We start from the raw sequence: 21,713 nt of genomic DNA, 5'->3' as shown, positions 1-21,713 counted from the left end.
GAGCAGTCCAGCTTCTAAATCCAGAAAATGTGGTTTATTTTGTTAACAATTAAAACTTTCAAACTTTATACTTTAGGGTACCCTTCCATGTTGACTTGTCTGTGAGGAATGCCAAATGTCTACCACAGAACCTCTATGTGCTGCAAAAGATTCTGGAGTCTATAGGAAGCACAGTCAGTTCATATGCATATTTTCTTATGTTGTGGTCCGCACAGGCACTGTGCAGAGTTTGTATGATGTAGAACGTACACATCAACATTGTCCTTCAGCTTCACATTTCAGGGACAGGTTAGTAGTGTGTAAGCTCCAAATTTTACTTAGTGGGTCCCCCGCCCATGCACTAATATTTTGAGGAAAATAAAGGTTCACCAGATCATAGTCTCAAAACAAATCAACTGGATCATAGCTAAAGAAGGGCTCTACACAGAAATACAGAAGGACAAAAATATAATCTGCATAGCAGAAACGTATCACAATGTCTCTACACATTACAGGAACAACTAGGAGAATCTCCCATTGCTTCAAAACCTACAACTGTGAAAAGAAAGGAGTTTATGTTACCTTTCCTCACTCCCATCTTTCCTCAATCCCATCTCACTAACGCAGTTCTCAAAATTTCAGCCACAAACCGGCTGAATACTTAGATCACATGTTTTTACCCAAGTTAAGGAGAGCATTGACCCTTGCTCATTTGAACGCCCTTCCCTCCGCACTCCTAGATGGGAAATATAAACGAGTCCCATATGCACTGTGTCATTGCCCTTGTGGCTGAGGGGATATAGAGTCAGTTCTTCATGTTGTTCTGTATTGTCAATTTTATAGGGATGCTCGCAGTAAGTTTATTGCTCCTCTCTTAAAGAACTATCCTGGTCATACAGATCAATTTTACTTCGATGTTTTATTGTCAAATTTTAAACTTGTTACTTCTATAAACGTGGCCAAGTTCTGTTTTGTTGCATCCAAACTTCTTAGAGCTTGTATTAGCAATCTGAATATTTTGTAAATTATTATTGTATTATTTTAAATGTTAAACTGGTCAAAGGACCGTAATAAATTTACTACTACTACTAGCGCAGGAGTCTGCAACCCACAGCTCCTGAGCTACAGGTTTCTCTTTGAGATGTTTACTATTGCAGATTCATAGTAAATAAAAAGTCAAGATGTGGGTCTTGAATCTTGCCTGAAAACAAAAGTCACAGCATATTCAACTGAACACTGAGAAACTCTCTAAAGAAGTTCAGGAGCAGAAGTCATATTAAAAGGGGCTGGAACACAAAAGTAATTAACATGTATATACTTAGAACACTGTTTTGGTAATGAGTTTGGTAACAAACAGAATAGATAGGACTTATTGTGAGTGCCCTTTATGAGTGTCATGAAACTTCTGAAATATTTTGAAAAACAAAAAAAATGGTGGTTCTTTGAAGCATTGCAAACCTCTTTGAGTTAGAGATACTAGATTCAGAGTTGTTGTATAGCTCATTCTTATCTAGTATTATGGGGTTTTTGTAGAGCTGACCAAATGGATTTAGATATAATGATTTTTGCAGGGCTCTTGCATTTAACTAATACTTGAATTATTAATATCAAATGCTTTATTAATTAACCAACAGTGAATTAGATCATTTCTCTGGACAAAATAACATGAAAAATGAACAAGGTATTTCCACTGGAGGCCTAAAATTCATTCCACCCATGCAGCATAGTACTGGCACCAAGCTAAATTGTGGGGGCAGGGGGCATTTTCCAAAGTCAACTCTGTAACAAGCAGCTCCTACCAATTCATTTTTGGTAGGTCTTGGTATAAATATAGTGGCTGACATCCAGACAAAGTTACAGCACTAGTCAGGAGCTACTGTCCGCATTTGCATGTAACATGAAACCAGGAGTTGCCGAACCCATGGTTAATTTTTCTAAGCATGAATTGCATCCCAGATATTCATCCAACCACAGTCTGCCGACCTCCATATGCAGGGCAGGGGATCCCCTCCCTCTTCCTGGTCCACCAAGGCCACATCCCAGGAAACTCTGTAGCACTCGCATTGCCAGATTGCAGATAAGGCATCAGGACGTCTCATGGATGGCAGCCATTGCCCACAAACTTCCAGGGGGCATGCCAAGCACAATTGTGCCTTTTCGGAATGGTCTGATTACACTCATCAGGAAAAGGGCATTTAAATGCCATGCCATGCAAACCCTTCTTCTGACAGTGTCTGCACCAACACCCTCATAAGAGCCCTGCAACAAAACTGCCTTGCACAAACACAATTTCTGGCAGTGGGGAGGGGATGCTGGGAGGCAATATTTTTCTGTTACTCAGGAAAGGGAAGGGAACATGAGGACTTCCTAGGAAGGGATATGTATATGAGGGAGGGCAAAGGATCCTGGGGTCTGGCCCGCTGTGACCAAGGATGACAGGATGATGGCTCATCCTGGCAAAGCAGTTCATGTAGACCAAACCAAACTCCTGCCCCTGTGGTGGTTGGCCGCCAGCAGACTAGCACTTTCATGAGAAGGTCGGTCTACTGGGGAGGACCTTAGACTCACCAGCCTCCAGTTTTCTGTTGGACTGAGCTCTCATGAGTTGAGCTATCCAAGAAAAGAGGGCCCAACTTGAGTGGGGCATAATTCTTTCTGGTTAATGATAGAACATTTGCACAGTGATCCCCTCCTGTCCAGGGAAGCCTTTGACACACCCATAGAGAGATTTTTGACTCTCCATTTCTCTGGGCATAGCTGGGTGGGCAGACTGGGGAAACACCAGGACCATGGAGAGACCTTTACCCTCATTCAAATTTTTCAAGTTGCTTTTGTCATGAAAACATGGCTGCACACATTTGGACATTAATGAATTCAAAACTCTGCCCCATTTAACTGTAGTTTCACATTATGTGCAATTGCAGTCACCCTAAATGACTACTTACTTTTCTGTTGAGTAATTTAATCAGGATGTCAGCATGTTTATTGTGGGATGAGCTTTCATATAGAATCGCCTACCTTATCAAATGCAATAGTGAAGTGGATGGTTTGGTTAGGGCTAATGGCTGAGACAAATACATTTGAATCAAACTGGTGTGCTAGACTGATAAGGGGTTATACCAGAGGATATACCAAGTTAAAGATAATAGGCATATTATTCTGAAAATCTAAAGCACATCTCTTTAAATTTAGTGGTTCAATTTGGTTTTTGCAACAGGTTGAAGCTCTTCTCACGATCGGTGAGAAGAGCTTCTTCCAGGTCTGCGGGAAGAGTGGGGTTGGCCCACTTTCCACACAGACAATCAAAAGGCGGCCCTGGGCAGCCAGATCGGCCACCCACACGACTGCCAACTCCATCACGGCACCAGCAGGGGCTATGTAGGTGGTGGCGGAGAAATCAGCAGGAGTGGTGAGGGCTTCTCTCCCCACCCACTGGTCTCCCAAATGACAGGCCAGGCCAGCTCAAGCCCGGTTTGGGCATCTGCACATGCACAGAGGCCATTTTGCTCCCCCACCACTGCATAACTAGAGGGAATCCCCCTTTACTTGTAAGGGGCAATCCCTGCCGGATTCCCCTTTAGAAGTATACCTCTGAACTGGACCGCAAACTGGTACTCAGAACCAGGTCCTCTCCAGTTAGAACTCAGACCTCCCAAACTGTGGTTTGAATCGAGCTGGCTCACACATCCCTAGAACCATTGCTCTAATTCATGTTTGATATGACACATGGACAGAGTATTGGAATTGCTTGGATTCACTCCACCTCCCTTTGGTGTATTCCCATTATCTCCAACATCCATGAGCTGAATATCATATTTCCACAGGAACCTACATGAATGCAGCCCAACAAGGGTCAGCTCAAGCCACAACAGCTTCATTTTTGCTATCTACAAATTTCATGGTTGGAATACTCATGAATTGGCCCTAAATGTGCATCAAACCCTATATCATAGGTCAGACCCCTGGTATCCAACATCTGAATATCAGGAATGGAGCAGGCATACTAAGGTGAGGGCACAGAGATCTGTAATCCTAAGCCCCTCTCCACATATTGTAACAATCGTTTACAAGACATATAAAACCTCATAACAATTTCAACTTTCTTAGGCTACTATGAAATCACTGATTGACCGGCAAATCATATATATACTATTAATAATACTAATATGTGTGTTGATTGTGGTGGGCTTATAGTTGCTGCTGTTCACTATTATATTTTAGCGTTGATTTGTAATGATTTAACTGTTTTATGTTGTGCAGTTGCTTGCTTGCTTGCCACCTGGAAGGTCCTTTGTGATTGAAGGTGGGATAAGAAGTGGTGTAAATATACAGATGGCTAAATCTGAACAGCTGAAACAGAAGTGAAATTTCGATATATGAACAGCTTGCAAAGATAGGTCAGTTTAGATCCCTGTTACAGATCAAATGTCAGATGACATACTACATATACAATGTACTGGAAGAGGACAAGGCAATAATGTAGTCGTCTGTTCTTGGCAGACCATTTACTTGCATTTTAAAGGATGAACTTAACAACCCACTTCAAGTGCAGTGATGCAAACAACAATAGGATCTTGTGCCAGGCAAAGTGGAACAGAAAAACCACCCATCTCAGCTATATTTGTCATCTTCTTTTCCAGTGCTAAAGCACAGGGCAGGAAAGCAGTGCACAATTAAACTGAACATTTGGCTCCTGGGCTGTCTAAATACAGCTGATCTAACTGTACTGAGGGGAGGGCCTGACTTCAGCATAAGCACAATAGTTTGTGTCAGGCAATCTCTAAGATTCAACCATATGGGAGAAAGCCATATTGAACATAAGAACATAAGAACTACCCTGCTGGATCAGGCCCAAGGTCCATCCAGTCCAGTATCCTGTTTCACATAGTGGCCCACCAGATGCCTCTGGGAGGCATTCCCTCTCTCCTGCTGTTGGTCCCCTGCAACTGGTATTGAGAGGCATTTTATTTATTTTATTTATTTATTGTTAGATTTTTATACCGCCTTTCATTAAAACAATCTCAAGGCGGCATTGTGCCTCTGAGGCTGGAGGTGGCCCACAGCCACCAGATTAGTAGCCATTTACATTTTATGTGTGCATCTAAGAGGTTTTAAATATCACTCTAAACATGTATAGTGTGATAAGCACACATTTGTGGTGATTGAACCCAGTGGATCCTGCTTCTGAACACACTCACATGTTCAAGCAGCAACATACCAGTGCACAGATAAGGTCATCATCACTAGAGATGTTCATATTGCTGATCATCTTGCTATTAATAGTCGTGTGTTCTATGGATGTTTAGTGGCCTATTAGCAGTCATCATATGAGAATGAATTTCACAATGAGAGTCAGCTCAGCTTTTTGGCATTCCAATCATAACATGTCCCTTAGTAACAAATCCCCTTTGTTCCACTGGGACTTAAGTTCCGGTAAAATCTGTTTAGGATGGCAACCATAAATCTGCTGTAGATTCCTTTTTCCATGTGCTGCTGTCCGGTCAAAAAGCAATTTGACCAGTTTGCGGGGTGGATGGGGGGCGCTGGTGGAACAAGTATGGAAAGCAATGTCAATGGAATTAGTATATCGCTTCCCCAATTAAAATTATTTTAACCAATAATGATTCAAGCTCAGCTTCACAAAGTCATCATTTCTGAGTCGCAGATGCTGGATGCTAAACCATCATGAGAATTTGCATCTGACTATGAGTGTGGATTTTGCTTGCTTTTTAGTTTGGTGGCCACGAAGGAAACAGACAGTGCAAGATCTCGTAGCATGCCGATGTCTCCGTCGGATTTTCTGGATAAATTAATGGGTAGAATGTCTGGCTATGATGCAAGAATCAGACCAAACTTCAAAGGTAATTTCTACTCCCAAGTCTCTGTTTGACCATAATGCTGCTTTCACTTTCACAAAGAGATTCATTCATTCATTCATTCATTCATTCGATTTCAATACTACCCTTCCAAAAATGGCTCAGGGCAGTTCACACAGAGAAATAATAAATAAATAAGATGGATCCCTGTCCCCACATGGCTCACAATCTAAAAAGAAACATAAGATAGACACCAGCAACAGTCACTGGAGCTACTGTGCTGGGGGTGGATAGGGCCAGGCACTCTCTCCCTGCTAAATAAAGAGAATCAGCACATTAAAAGGTGCCTCTTTGCCAAGTTAGCAGGGGATGCTTTGGGCAAAATTACTTTAGGGTAAAAGATGCTTTGGGTAAAATTACTCTGAAAGCAAAAAATATATGTTTAGCTAATATTTTGGGATACATCTTTGATCTTTCCCACTTCAGCAAAATCTGTTCTTCTACTTGTTGAAGTAGGAAAAACTGCTCTGCTAATGTTCAGTAAAAGAAGAGCATTCTTATAACATCTTCAGGTCACAGGAACATGGTAGATGCTACATGAGTACAAGCAGAGCACAAGATGCTCTTTGTCAAGGTTTTATTTGAAAAGTGGTTGTCTTGTGTAACAACAATGAAGTATGTAACTAAAATAGTTGGTTTCAGTGCTGAGGAAGGACTTCTGCAAATCCTGTTCCAAAGGGTCAAATGGATGTGACAGCTGTGTCACAGAAACATGGTCAAGCAGAAATATTTTCCTAATCTCTGGACCTTGCCTCCAACGATCCAAACATTTCACAAAAACAGGTAGCTAAAATAAGAGAATCTTGGCACACTCACACATTTATTATGGCATAAGCTGAGGTCTCATTGTGAGCACTTTGATTGTTTAACATTTCACAAAAACAGGTAGCTAAAATAAGAGAATCTTGGCACACTCACACATTTATTATGGCATAAGCTGAGGTCTCATTGTGAGCACTTTGATTGTTTACAGACCTTCAAGATGCCTCAGTTTTATTAAACAATTCCTAGTAATGTGGTTCTTATTATTGGATAGAACAGTTACAGGATTAGCTGTGTGTAGGCATAGAATGAAAACCAATGAACCATATTGCAATAAAAATCACTTTTTTATTTTGAAGGAAATCACAGCCTGCTTAGAATTTAAAACATAAAAGGAAGCAAATATTTCTAAAACTCACTCAAAAGCATTTTTTTTAAAAAAAAGACAAATGCAAGGTTCCTTACACAAATGCATTTCATTGCCTAGCGAACATGAGAAGCCCAGCAGAGTTCTCATAATTTATACTGAGCCAGTTTGGATGACACATCCACTAACCCTCTCAAACATGTAGGGTGGAGACAAGCCATGCTTCTCTCCAGCCATCTAGTGCACCTTCCATGGTGTGATGAGGCAATTGAATCAGGTAGCAGGTGCTGGGTGGCATAAGTGCCATCACTGCCCCACGCACACCACTTGCCTTCCCATCACCTCTCCTATCTCTGCCCCATGACCCCTCCCCTCTGCCCACTCAACTCCCCTTCTTTCCTGCCCATTGCTCCGCCAAGTTGCCCTATTGGCTATCTCCACTACCTCCCTTTACCAGCAGCTCAGCAATAGCATGGTGTACCAGCCACCACCAATTCTTATTCTTCTGTTAGGTAGGGGTATATGGAGCAGACCACTGGGAGTATGGTGGAGGAGGAATAGTGAGTGGAGTGAGCCACTGAGGAGGTGGCACCTCACTACACCATGTTCAGGCATCAGCTCTAGTTGCATTCATCACAGGCAAACACTTTATTGGTTTATTGAAACAGCTTTTTGGGTGGCCATTGCTTGATTATGGAGCTCTTTGTCTCACAAGGCATTCAGCAACTACTTCCCACCCCCCATACACCTCACTGCCTCACACCCTCTTCCACTAAGGTGGAAGAGCTCTGACCTTTTAGTTTTGCATTCCTATCTCCCTTGTAGTTATGTATCCTATATCCCAAACCTGATTCAGTGCCAGATTTTTGGCCAGATGCAGAGCTGGATGCAGATGTTAGAAGAACAGAAAGCTCAGCTGCCCACCCCACACAGCTCAGAATATTACTCCAGGGAAATAAAAAGGAATTTTTATCATTAGATCTTGAATATGGAGCTAATAAAAATATCTAGTAATGTCAGACTAATTCTCACTCAGTGAGGTAGCAAACCTGTGCCTAGATTGCACCACTTCAGACTGCAGTAGGGTGGCCAGCTCTGACTGAAGCGATTCCTTTTACCCAATATTTTTCACATTTCAAAACTCCAAAATTGCTTTCAGTAGTGAACTGGAGGTTGATGCCCATTCCTGGAGACTCCAGGCTAATTCTGAAGGCAATGCTAGACTGCAGGAGTGGGATCACATGATCAAATGGTCCTCCATTAAAAAAAAATTCCTCCACATGGAATACTTGGCCTAATTTCCTATGTGAAGGTCTTTTGTGGGTGGGGTGGGGGTTGTATGGTGGGGCACTCAATTGTATTCATCTCCTCTACAGTCTGGTACAGCCCAGACTCAAATTTACCACATCAACAACTGCTAGGTCATCATTTTCATGAATGGTCTTGTGGTGGCAAGCATGACTTGTCCCCTTAGCTAAGCAGGGTCAACCCTGGTTGCATATGAATGGGAGACTAGAAGTGTGAGCACTGTAAGATATTCCACTTAGGGGATGGAGCCGCTCTGGGAAGAGCAGAAAGTTTCAAGTTCCCTCTCTGGCTTCTCCAAAATAGGGCTGAGAGAGATTCCTGCCTGCAACCTTGGGGAAACCGCTGCTAGTCTGTGAAGACAATACTGAGCTAGATAGACCAATGGTCTGACTCAGTATACGGCAGTTTCCTATGTTCCTATGTATCACAGGAAGTGTTATCAGTATGTTTGTTTATCTCAAGACTATCATGGTCATTAGATGCCAGGACATGTTTTATTTGTTTTTATGTTTTATATTGTTATCCTGCTTTTCAAGGCAAGTTCCCAAAGTGTATTATAATATCAGTTTTAAAAGAGAGAGCAAGAAATATATTAAAATTTCCATCTACATCACTGTCTCTCTCTCTCTGGCTATCTGACTGTCTGCAAACCAAATGGCTGTAGGTAGATCCAGTTCTTAGAGTGGAGGAGACGAGCCAGTAGACAGTTGGTCTCAGCTGCAGCAACTCTCCCTCTGCTGCAGCTAGGTAGAATGGCCACAGCTCCCAGAGGGGATAAACCAGGTGACATTTGGCCTCAGCCAGGCTGATCTCCAGTTCTCCAGACTCAGTTCTCAGACCTCTATTATTAGTAAGTGTTTTCTAGCTTTTGTTTGACGCTCCAAGCAAAAGCGAGGCTGATAAATCAGAATTGCTACAGCCATGTAGCCAGATGCAAGCAAGGTCATGCTTGATCCATGTGGTTTGAGGTGTTGGCTGGAAGTCTAGAGGAAGAATCTGGAGGCAAATGAAGGGCAGGTATTAGGAGAGCAATCTGAGGGGCCTCAGAAAGAATGGGAAAAGGCAAGAACAGTGGCCTCCTTCAGATACATCCCAGCAATGTAGGAGCCAGTGCTGATCATGGCTTTTTATTGCCTGAGGTGGAGCACCAGAGGGTGTCCTTCATTTCCTCTTCTTTCTTTCTCTCTCTCTTTTTTACAATTAAACTCATACTCCCAATTCCTTCAAATTTCACATCTCTCCCTCTTGCTTCCTTTTATGTCGGAAAGAGAAGAAGAAAAACAGCTTGGTGCCATTTTGTCTTCTTTCCTCTGCAGGATATTCATGGAGGAAGTTCTGGGTGGCCATGCCACCTCTGAGAACTGGCCCACAATCCTCCGCTTAAAATAGTCCCCTTCATCCCCTATCATGGTAGGGCCAGCTCTGATGACAGCATTTTTTCCTATGGTGCAATCCCACTTGTATGTTGTACAGTTGGATCAGTGTGGGTGGACCCAGTTATATAGGTCCCCCCTCTCCCCCCACCCACACGCACTATCGTCAGTTAGCTAGGAAAGACTCACACAATTGGCCTTGCCCACATAATTATGATACTGGCATGCATACCCGCATTGTATGTGAATGAAGGGCCACATTTATTTATTTAACATATTTCTATATCATGCAAAACCCATGGTTCTGGGTAGTTTACAATAAAACACAATTCTAAACAAAATCAAAACATTAAAACAATTTAAAAATTTAAAACAATGTTAAATTATATGAGTCTAATTAAAAGACTCTCACAATAATCTGTGATTGAGACATTGCTCTATGCTTGCCGCCCTGATAGTACTTGTAGCTGGCCATGGTGCGAGATTAGGGAATCTCGGTATTGAGCTCCAGCAGCTCATGAAAGAACTGTATCTCCCAAGTGTAACTAAGACAAAACATGAAGGGTTTGCCTATGACTGTTCATTCTTGTCCCTAAAGGGCAGAATGAGGAGGAAGAATGAAGGTCACATTTCTTAGTATGCCATGAGAATATATCCTAATATAATGGGGGTGGGGTGTGTCAGTATATTGTTTATTTATAGTCAGACCCTAGACTTTTAGTTTTTGAAAATTCCATTTCATCAAATGATAGTGGAAAACCCAGTACCATTTGTGGGGAACACCCAGTCTTCCATGATGCACTGGAAGTTGAATGGTGAGGTGGCAGAAAGAAATCTGTTTCCTGACCCAGTCATGGCATTCACAGGGAAGATTAAAAAGGCAGAAGTCCACATCTCCCCTTGCTTACTGCAGCCTTCTACTAAAACCCACTTCATGCTTCATAGCCTTTGAAACTATATTCACCTTCTTTGAGTTAAGAGGTCAAGCACTGCTGTTCTCTTCTGGTCACTGAGGGCTAGTACATACAAAATGACTGCCACATGGAGGTTTATTTCAATAGTTCCCTGCGGTGGCTGGATCTGCATGGCAAACCATTTGTGTTTTCTCCATGCCATCTCAAAACCAGACTTGAATGATATGGACTAAATTCCTGCATCTTACTGGCAGGTCAGAGAATCATTGCACACAACTTTGCACCAAATGAGGAGGGGTTTAATATAGCCTCCACAGGCAGCTGTTCCATAAATACTGTCAAGTATGGTTGGATTTTTGTTGAATAGGAAAAAGAACTAGGTCAGTACATAACTGAACTTGCACAATTACATAAGATGTGTGCTTCTAATATTACTTTCCTGACTGTGTGTCTGTATCATCTTTCTAATTGCTCCTCCTCACCCCCTGCTGCTTTGTTGCTTAAGCTGTTCTCACTTACTTACCATAGTTATTCCCATTAGTATGTAAACTTCAAGTTCAATCTAAGGTAAAGCCAAACTACAAAGAAGACAATGTCAGGCAAAGAACTTTTCAACAGTGGGACAGTCTGTCATTTGCAGTGGTGGGCTCTTTTTCGTAAGAGGTTTTCAAAAAGAGGCTGGAAGACCATCTGTCAGGGGGGTATGGTAACAGATTCCTGCAGTGAACAGGAGTAGAAGAGCTCCCAAGTCCAAAGTCCCTTCCAACTCCAGAATAATGGGCCTGTTATTTGGATTTGTCCTCAAAGTATCTAAGTCCAATCATTTGCACCTTGCCCCTAGCACTGTGTGGAAGCAACCACTTCCTGCTTACCTTCACAGAGAGCACCACGGAGGGCCTTTCCAAAGAGAATCGAAGGCACCAGAAGCCCCAGTGACATCTTGGAAGTCACGCATGAAGGCACACAAAGAATGCTGGGAAATGCAGTCCTCAGTGCTTTCCCTCAGGTCTACAAAATGCTATGATTATGTGAAATAATGTTAGGCAACTCTGCAGCAGTCCAGATGAACATGGATCATTACACAGATAATCCAGGTTTTGTAGTGCGGGTAGAGGGACAATTTGGATGAACATCACCCACACACGATTAGTGGCCACTCTGAGAGTGCACTGGCACATCCACACTGACATGAGGGCAGTCATGTTCTCACCATGTCCATGATGTTATCACCCGTAGGAGTCCATGTTCATCTGAACTGGCCCTCTCTTTTCATAGAATCTTGTAAAAGTTCTCTGATAAATTGTTAGTGGCAAGCTTGAGGCTTACCAGTTCATTTGGTGATAGGATTGTGAAGCTTCCACACACCATGCAATCATACTCATCTCATAAGGCTACAGTGGTAGAGCACTGCCTTACAGTTACAGGGCAGATGCCATTAGTTGGTTCTGCCACATTTCCCAAATATATTGCCCAATATGAGCAATTTGGTAGTTTGAACATAACCTGCCAGGAGAGATTCAGACCCTTTGCTAAGAATAACGTTTCCCTTCACTGACTTTTGCAAGTTTAATGTGGGTTACTAAGAAAGCAAATATTACCAAATGGACATCGCAGCAAGAAACACATTTAAAAAGATAAATCAGAAAGTCTTTTTATCACCTAATGAGAGAGTTACTCATACAATTTTCAAATTGATGGCAAAAGTAAAATTAATTTATAAAGAACTATAATACAGAAAATATTTTACCCATATGAATTATAAAACCAACATATATCAGTGACAGGAGTGGGAGGTTTTTCATACAGTGGCTTAAACATTTTTAGACTGTCAAATTATTTTCCTGTGCTCCTTCAATTATTTATTGTCAAGTGCATTGTTTTCCTGCTATTGGCTTCCATGCAGTAAAGCATCAGTAGCAAAAGAATTACTTACTCCTTATGACAGACTAGCTCATTATAAATCGGCTAAAAAGCTTATTTTGTTAGCCTGTGGCAAAATGGTGGCAAAGCACCCTTGTAGTCTTCCAATTATTCCATTATTTTATTCATTCAGACATAATCTGTAGGTTCTTCATGGTTGTTCTTCTTAATGAGGTTGTTTTCCTCTTCACATATTAATTCCCATGTATTTCCCCAAAATGCACTTAGCTTCAGATTCATTTTCTTCACATTGGATATGGACATATATTAATACTGCACTCAAAGTGCATTAAAATCATAACCACCATGGGCAAAATTTAATCATTCCCATTTTACAGATGTGGATCTGAGGCTGGGATAATCACTTGCTCAAAGCCACTCAGTGAGTTAATGCTACAATAAAGTCTTGAGCCAAGATGCATTGTCCTAGTCGAAAACTCTTTGCTGTGAGTCAAATTGCTCTCCACGTTAAAATAAGCAAACTTCTTAAAACATGTTTCACCAGAAGATGCCACATACTGAAACTCAAGATATGAAAAAGAAAGGGAAAGAAACAATGGAGACAATACAACATTTGAAAGCATATTGTAATTTTAATTGTGCAATCCAAGACTGGCCTTTTAAAACAAAACAAAAAACACACCATTAAAGCCAGCAGAGTGATAAGTGAAGAAGACAACCATAGTACATAGTCATTTCTAATCTATGTAATAGAGGACATTGTGGATGGACAGACCAGGACTTGATAAGGTGAAGTTGGCGAGTGTTACTGATATGTTAGCAGAAGGTACTCAAAATGTGATAATGGGGGCTCAAATGTTAGGTACTCAAAAGGTGAGGTCCTGCTGGTGGGGAAAGACTGCAAGTGAATTTTTTGAACATGCAGCCGATGTAATTCTTGGTATAGCTGCAACATGGCAAGAAGCCTCAGAGATAGATAAAGATTCGCAGGGGGCTGACAGTAGATGATCATATGTGAAATAGAGAAAGGGAAATAAAGAAAGGTGAGAGAGGTAGTTTATGCAGAGGGCTGAAAAGCCTCAGCTGTAGAAACTAACTTGAAGCTGGTTGAAAGAGCGAGGGAGAAGAAATAAGCATTTATACAATGAGCTGAATGGATGGAGCTCCATAAGAACATCTCTATTTGTATGAGCTAGAATAAGAGTCACTCCTGATGGGTTGTGTTCCGGTTTCCATGCTACTGTGTGTACCCATACAAAGAGCCCTAGATGCCAAATTTGAAATTCTACTGTAGATTATGTTGACAGATTGGGTTCATTCAAAAAATAAAATAAAATAAATGTATACACCTATACTTGTCTACGATGTATATGATGAATGTATATGATGTCTCCAGAAATGGAACCTTTGTTCAGCAATTGTTTTCACTTCTAAGCCAGTGTAGAATCAAGATCATTAATATCAGTATTAATTATAAGATATTGTCCTAGGAACCTTCTCTGGGTGCCAGTGCCTGCTGGATAGCCATTGCTTTGAAATTCCCTTCCCTAGAAAATTCCTCTGGCACCATCACAACTGGTTGCTTCCACACTACCCCTTTTCTCCGCAACCACTATCATTTGTTCACTCACATTTTATGGAAAATCCAGATAACATCATTGCCAGATTGCTTCATTCTAAGGACTAATTAAAGGCAAATTAAAGAGCAATTTATCACTAATTTACAAGTTGTGTAAACAGAAAGCAGTGGAGCAGGCAGGACCTGCAAGAAAGAAACTTCTAATTAACATTTCAGAGGGACTTTTGCAGAACAGAAGAGGTAAACATTACAGCATGATCTTCACCTTAGGGAAGGGCATTGTTGGATAATATAATGCTATTTTAAGTACTGGTTGGAATCACAGTTTTTATTCAACTTGTAGCTGATTGTAGAAAAGCAGTTCCTCAGCTTTGTTGAGCACTCTAGTGTGGAAGCAACTGTTATCTGTTAGGTACCAGGTCAAATCCACCCTATTCCCAGCATTTTTAATAACATCAGCTGTTCTATTGTATCTATACTACTGTTTTACTTGTATTGTTTCTTTGTAATGCTGATTTTGTTCTTAGCATCATTATTGTTAATATTTATGATTATTGTGATTTTTAAATAAAGTAATAAGCCACCATGATTATCTTTATAGTGAAGATAGTATTAAAAGACAACAACATACATATACATACATACATACATACATACCGTCTTCATGGGCCCCATTCCCCAGATCAGATCGCTGTTCTTGTATAGTACTCTCAAGTTTTATAGAAGGCTGCATACCCATTACTATGCTTTCCATTGCCATCTCCTATTAAAGATTTGATCTGTGCCATCACCACTTTTTCAGTAGTGAAACGGTGAATTCATCCCAAGTGCTGGATCTGAATTTTTTAATCCAACAGCATCCCTTTTGAATGAGTAAAAGGACATATCTGTGAGTAGAATCAGGATTCCATAAATGGATCTATCTTGCCCGTGGTCAGTAGTCTTTAGTTTGCTTTAATCATATTGAAAAATAAGAAATAGACTATTATGCTAGCATATTTGCAAATGCTCATGAAACAAATTTCAGTACAACCAGTTTTCAGAAGGAAACCCTTTTTGTGCACCTCTACAAATGTTAAGTCAGAAAACATGTCTAGACTATCTTTGACAGGTACCTGAGGGAGTGTGTCCTTTTTCTTCTACTTGACAACCTCATCTAACTTGTCAGGGCAGAAAAAGATGATTGAATTTAACTAAAGAAATAGATCTGTTGGAACAGTGTCACATTTTGTCATTGCACTCTGATTCTGTAGTATACATTGTTCTACGGAAAGTTCCACGTTTATTATAGTTTTTACGACATAAATTTAACTAAAAATATACTGCAGAAATCTTGAATTCCTTGGGCCAGTTTAGCCCTCTCAAAACACATGTGGGAGGAGCATGGGCATGCATATCTGTCCCTTCTGCACACCACCTCACCTTAATCATGCAAGTGGATTAAGTAATCCAAACCATCCTTCAACACACAGATAAAATTCTACCTTACAATAGTATTAACAGGACACACATTAGCGGACAGTTTGGATGAACCAACCATTGCCCAATCAAGTGATGGAAAGATAGCAAGCTAGAAGGACAAAGACATGAATGTCAACACTCACCTGCCACACGTTTGAGAGACCCAGTTGGCGTATCATCCAAACCAATCACTTAGTTGTATAGAAGCAATACTTCTAAGAATTTTGTAGAATGGTTGATGAATGTAAAAGAGCAGCAGATGAAATCAGTGTCCATCTATAACTTTGGCATCATGAATCCCACACATTCCACAAGCTGTGTTAGTATTTCTCAAAATATTTATTTATTTTTCTTCACAGTTCTGTACAAATTCTTGTTTGGTGTAGGCAATAATTCTGGATGTTTTAAATTTTTTTCAGGGCCCCCAGTTAATGTCACATGCAACATCTTTATAAATAGTTTTGGATCTATTGCAGAAACGACCATGGTAAGGTATCTTTTATGTCAATAAAGTTGAACTAACATTATTGAAGGTGCAGTTGTATTAAGCAGTAGTTCATTGAGCCTTACTAGTAGGAAGGCTTATGGAACTCAGTGTGACTTATTTCCAAATAACATGCTTAAAATCAATGACAGAAGGAACATTCTAACATGAGATGTATTCATTTTTGGTTCATTTATATAATCCAGAACAATGAATATATTCCCATAAACTTGCAGTACTCCTACATAAACTCTGTTTAAAAAGGTAGTTGCATAGCTATCTAGTCCAGAATCCCATTTTCCACAGTGGCCTACGAGATGTCTCAGAAAAGCCCATAGGCAAAAGGTGAGGGCAGGCCCTCTCTCCTGCTGTTGCTCCCCTGCAACATTTGAGAGGCATCTGGAGCCACCAAACTAGTAGCCATTGATAGACTTTTCCTCCATGAATTTGTCTAAGTCCCTTTTAAAGCCATCCAAGTGAGTGGCCATTGCCACATCTTGTGGCAGAGAATTCCATAGATTAATTACGCGCTTTATGAAAAAGTACTTCCTTTTGACAGTCCTAAATTTCCAGGCCATCAGTTTCATGGGATGATGCCTGGCTCTAGTGTGAGAGAAGGTGAAAAATTTCTCTCAGTCCACTCTCTCTACTCCATGCATAATTGTATCCCTGTAATTGACTCTTTTCCAAACTAAAAACCCCCGGATGCAGTTGCTTGCCATTGCTCCAGATCCTTGATCATCTTTGTTGTCCTCTTCTGCACCATTTCCAGTTCTATAATGTCCTTCTTAAGATAGGGTGACCAGAACTGTACACAGTGCTCCATATGTGGCCACACCATAGGATTGTTATAGGGGTAGTTAGCATTTTTAGTTTCAGTCCCCTTCCTAATGATATCTACCATGGAATTTGCCTTTTTTCACAGCTTGCCGAAACTTTTAACAAGCTGTCCACCATGACCCCAAGATCTGTCTCCTGGCCAGCTCAGACCCCATCAGTGTATATGTAAAGAGGGGGGGTCCCAATATGTATCACTTTACACTTGCATTTGAACTGCATTTGCCATTTTGTCACCCATTCACCCAGTTTGGAGAGATCCTTTTTTAGCTCCTTACAATCTCTTTTGGATTTCACTACCCTAAACAGTTTAGTGTAATCTGAAAATCTGGCCACTTTGCTGCTTACTCCAACTTCTGGATCATTTATGAATAGGTTAAAGACCACAGGTCCCAATCCCTGCAGGAACCCACGTCTTACTTCCCTTCATTCGAGAACTGTCCATTTATTAAGAAATATTTGTTGTATTGTATTGTGTTGTATTGTAAATGACTGTATTGGCAATTGCCTAACTGAGCAAAGAGGCACCTTTTTAGTGGTGATTCTCTTTATTGAGCAGGAGAAGAGCAACTGGCCCTATCCACCCCCAGCACAGCATCCCTCCAGTGACTGTTGCTGGTATCTATCTTATGTTTCTTTTTTAGATTGTGAGCCCTTTGGGGACAAAGAGCCATTTTAGCTATTTTATTTATTTATTTACCTTATTTCTATGTAAACCACTTTGGGAAACTTTTGTTGAAAAGAGGTATATAAATATTTGTTGTGTTGTATTGTATTGTATTGTATTGTATTGTATTGTATTGTATTCCTGCCTTCTGTTTCCTGTCCTTCAGCCAATTACCAATCCACATATGAACCTGTCCCCTTATCCCATGACTGTTAAGTTTACTCAAGAGCCTTTGGAGAGGAATTTTTTCAAATGCTTTTTGGAACATAAGAACAGACCTGCTGTATCAGGCCCAGGGCCTATCTAGTATCCTTGGAAGTCTAAGTATACTATGCTGACCGGATAACCTTTATCTACATGCCTGATGACATTCTCAAAGAACTACAGAAGGTTAATGAGGCAAAATTTTCCCTTGCAGAAGCCATACTGGTTCTCCTTCAGCAAGGCCTTTTCATCTATATATTTAACAATTTTGTCCTTAAGTATGCTTTCCATCAATTTACCCAGCACAGAAGTTAAACTAACCAGCTTGTAGTTTCCTGGATCCCCGATTCCCCTGGATTCCTTTTTGAAAATTGGAGTTACATTAGCTAATTTCCAATCCTCTGGTATAGACTGTAGGGACAAGCTACATATTTTTGCTAGGAGATCAGCAATTTCACATTTGAGTTCCTTCTGAACAAGCTGTCATGTGCTTCTATCTGCTTTACTCCTGGTTCTACTTTGTCCCCCTTCTGGTTTTTCTGAAACGTTTGCACCAGGCGCGGATCGTGAACGCGCCTTGGGGGGGGGCAGCGGGCAGCTTCTTTAAGGTAAACGGCACGGATCTCCTGCTCTGTGTACCTTAAAGAAGCCGCCCGCCCCCCACCCCTGGAGGAGAGTTCACGAGCCGCGCCTGGGAACCACGCAGTTCCTCTCAGCAATTTCCCAGATGTCATTTCAAAAACTGCTCAGTGACCTATTTGATTTTAAGTGCCAGCAGTCTGATTCAATCTTGGTTCAAGTAGATAGATGGGATGAAAGGGTTCGAGATAGAAAAATACCAGACAGTTTGCCTTTACTCAAGGACATTTCTCTTTTTCACAGAATTGAGGGCATGTCCTAGGGAAATGAGGGTGTATGGTAGGTCTAATCCTTCTCCTCAGACTCATTACCTACTGTTGTTATCTTATTCCATGGTTTTCAGTATCAACTATTAGGCCTGTGCACATTTCGATTCAAAAATTCAGAGGTAAAGGGGAATACTTACCAGATTCCTGAGATTTCCGCGGGTTTGGTTCAAACTCAAACTGGTTCCAGCTTGACGGTGCATGGAACTGGACAGATTTTATCCACAATTTCCTAAAATCAGCAAAAATTGGTAAAATCCGAATCCAATTCCCTGTCAAAAATCAAATCAGTAAAGTTGGAATTAATTTGAAAATATAATAATTTCAGGAATACTTTAGAATCTTGGAATTTGCAAAATGGCACAATTTCGACCCACAGAGGTGACAGGGGAAATAGAAAAAAAAACCCAAAAATCACTGGTTGTTCCTAGAGCCTGGAAATCTGCCACACAGATAGGGGAATGGGGTGGAGTCACTCTGTAGTGACTTTGAAGAGAATTGGTCAGTTCCCTGATTTCTGGTGAATTTTTGAAATATTTGTTTAAAATGGCTAAACATGGTGAAATCTGTGGTTTCAAGCCAGAACATTACAAAAACTTCTGAAACGGAAGACCTTCCTTGCACCATCATCTGGAGGAATCTACATATTGCCTACATGAAAAGGGGTAACAGCACATTATTTCCAGACCAGATGGGCACCCATTTTTGAAAACTGGCACACATGAAGTCCACTTTGGCAGGACTGTGTGGAATTTTCTTTTCAAAGTTATGGGTCAATCCCTTGATATTTGGTGAATGTTTGGAAAATAAATTAAAATGTCTAAAATTGGTTAAATAGTTACTTCTTTAAAAAAACAAAAAGTTCTGGATCTGAAACCCTCCCTAGGACCATCATTCCACCCCCCTGAAGAGGGAAAAGGACATTCCTTTGATTTTATATTAATTTTTGTCTTTGCCATTGCAGAAGTACACAGTCAATAAAAGTGGAAGTACTTTGAATGTTTCTGGTTTTGTAGTTTCTAGCCATTAAAGGATTAAAAGGTGTGAAGTACTTTTAATCCCTTTAAAAGGTTTGCCTGTTCCTGCAATGGGAAAGAGAAAATAATTATAAAATCAAAGGAATGTCCTTTTCCCTCTGCATTGCAATGGAAAGATGGTCCAAAGAGGGGACTTTGTAAAGTTCTGTCTTGAAACAAGCCAGATTTCACCATTTTATGCCATTTTAATCCCTCCCCCAATTACCAAATATCACAGTGACCCATAGCTTTGAAAATAAAACAAGAGTCCTGCGAATGTGGACTTCATGTATTCTAGGTTTCATAACTGTATGCCCATCCATTTAGGAAATATAAACAGGGGGCAAAGGGGGCATTCTGTTACCCCTTTTCATAAAGGCAAAGAGCAGATTCCTTCACATGCAGGTGGAATAATGGTCCAAGAGAGTCTTCAGTGTCAGAAGTTTGTGTAAAGTTCTGGCTTGAAACCAGCCAGATTTCACAATTTCCAGCCATTTCTTACCAAAAAAATTCAAAAAATAACCAAAACTCAGGAAACTGACCTTCTCTTCAAATTTACTGCAAGGGGCCTCAACCTTTCCCCCACATGTACAACAAATTTCAAGGCTGTAGGACTAACCAGTGATTCCCCCTCCCCCGATTTCCCATTGACCACTATGGGGAAAAATCTGAATTTAAATCAGAATTCTGATTCAAATTCAAAATTGGATTTGATATCCAACATCACTAGAGCCCATATCTATCTATCTATCTATCTATCTATCTATCTATCTATCTATCTATCTATCTATCATATTTGTATATATGCTGCTGAAACAGGTATGCACAGGGTGGAAGTCAGAGCTTGGATGTTGATCTGCAATTTCTTGGTATAACTCTTCCTTTTCCCTAAAAGGCTGATCCTCATTATCAGATAATTTATATTCCAGTTGGAGATCCTCTGTTGAGGCCAAATTATATTGTTTTGGCTTTTCTCCTGCCTTGTTACTGAATTGGGGCTATAAGCGAGCTAAGCTTCTTCTCAAGCAGAGGATACTGGATGTGGCTCATCAAAAAGAATATATTCGTTTGTCTGATAGATATGTTCACGGTCTGTCCTTACTTAAGGTTTACCTGTCAGATATTTAAATTCACTTGTGGTTCCCAAATATAGGAAAATATTCTCTTTAGCTCACTTAAATGCATTTCCATCTATGATATTAGAGGGCAGGTAAAAGAAAGTCCCTTATTCAGTGTATCTTTTTGGGGGTGGTGTTAAAGCAGTTGAGTCAATTACTCATATTTTATTATATTGTACATTTTATAATGATTTTTGGATTGCTATTATTGATCCATATCTTAGAACTTGTTATAGCCATTCAGAATCAATCTTGTACTAGCTATTTGTTTTTGGATCGAGATGCTGAGGTCACATACAAAGTGGCTAAATATATTCTGATTGCTAACAGGATTAGACAAGTAATGACATCTTCTACAGACTTTTAACCTCTCTGTATTATAGCTGTTATATACTGTATTATTGTAAAAAGCCTCCTAATGGCACATCGGGGAAATGACTTAACTACCAAGCCAGAGGTTGCTGGTTCGAATCAACGCTGGTATTCGAACTGGCAACCTCTGACTTGGTAGTCAAGCCATTCCAAATATGCTTCCTTTGAGTCTATATCGGGCAGCAGTAATATAGGAAGATGCCGAAAGGCATCATCTCATACATATGTTTTGAATTATTATTATTATTATTATTATTATTATTATTATTAATAATAATAATTCAATTTCTATACCACCCTTCCAAAAATGGCTCAGGGCGGTTTACACTGAGAAATAATAAATAAATGAGATAGCTCCCTGTCCCCAAAGGGCTCACAATCTAAAAAGAAACATAAGATAGACACCAGCAACAGTCACTGGAGGTACTGTGCTGGGGGTGGATAGGGCCATTTACTCTCCCCCTGCTAAATAAAGAGAATCACCATGATAAAAGGTACCTCTTTGCCCAGTTAGCAGGGGATTGTTATAGCAATGGTAGATTTGTATAGCTAATATGAACTGTGCAGACTGGTAAGCGGGAAGTGAATATTTACTTAATTAAATGTAATT

General features: G+C 40.5%; 1 protein-coding gene across 5 annotated transcripts in view; it reads left to right on the top strand.

The window, feature by feature from the left end:
• GLRA3 (glycine receptor alpha 3) overlaps window positions 1–21,713 on the top strand; it is a 162,954-nt gene that overhangs the window by 36,981 nt on the left and 104,260 nt on the right. For 2 of the 5 annotated variants that reach the window (XM_053255697.1, XM_053255700.1), the window contains exons 2-3: window positions 5,713–5,840; window positions 15,920–15,987. In XM_053255697.1, coding sequence (XP_053111672.1) covers window positions 5,713–5,840; window positions 15,920–15,987 — 196 coding nt within the window. Of the gene's footprint in view, window positions 1–5,712; window positions 5,841–15,919; window positions 15,988–18,574; window positions 18,611–21,713 lie in introns of those variants that run through there. The other 3 variants (XM_053255702.1, XM_053255698.1, XM_053255701.1) reach the window with 3 other exon arrangements.

Source organism: Hemicordylus capensis, chromosome 5 (genome assembly GCF_027244095.1).
Source record: "Hemicordylus capensis ecotype Gifberg chromosome 5, rHemCap1.1.pri, whole genome shotgun sequence".
NCBI lineage: Eukaryota > Metazoa > Chordata > Lepidosauria > Squamata > Cordylidae > Hemicordylus > Hemicordylus capensis.
Note: the sequence above shows the minus strand (reverse complement) of the source record. Positions and strands in the feature narration are given on the sequence as shown.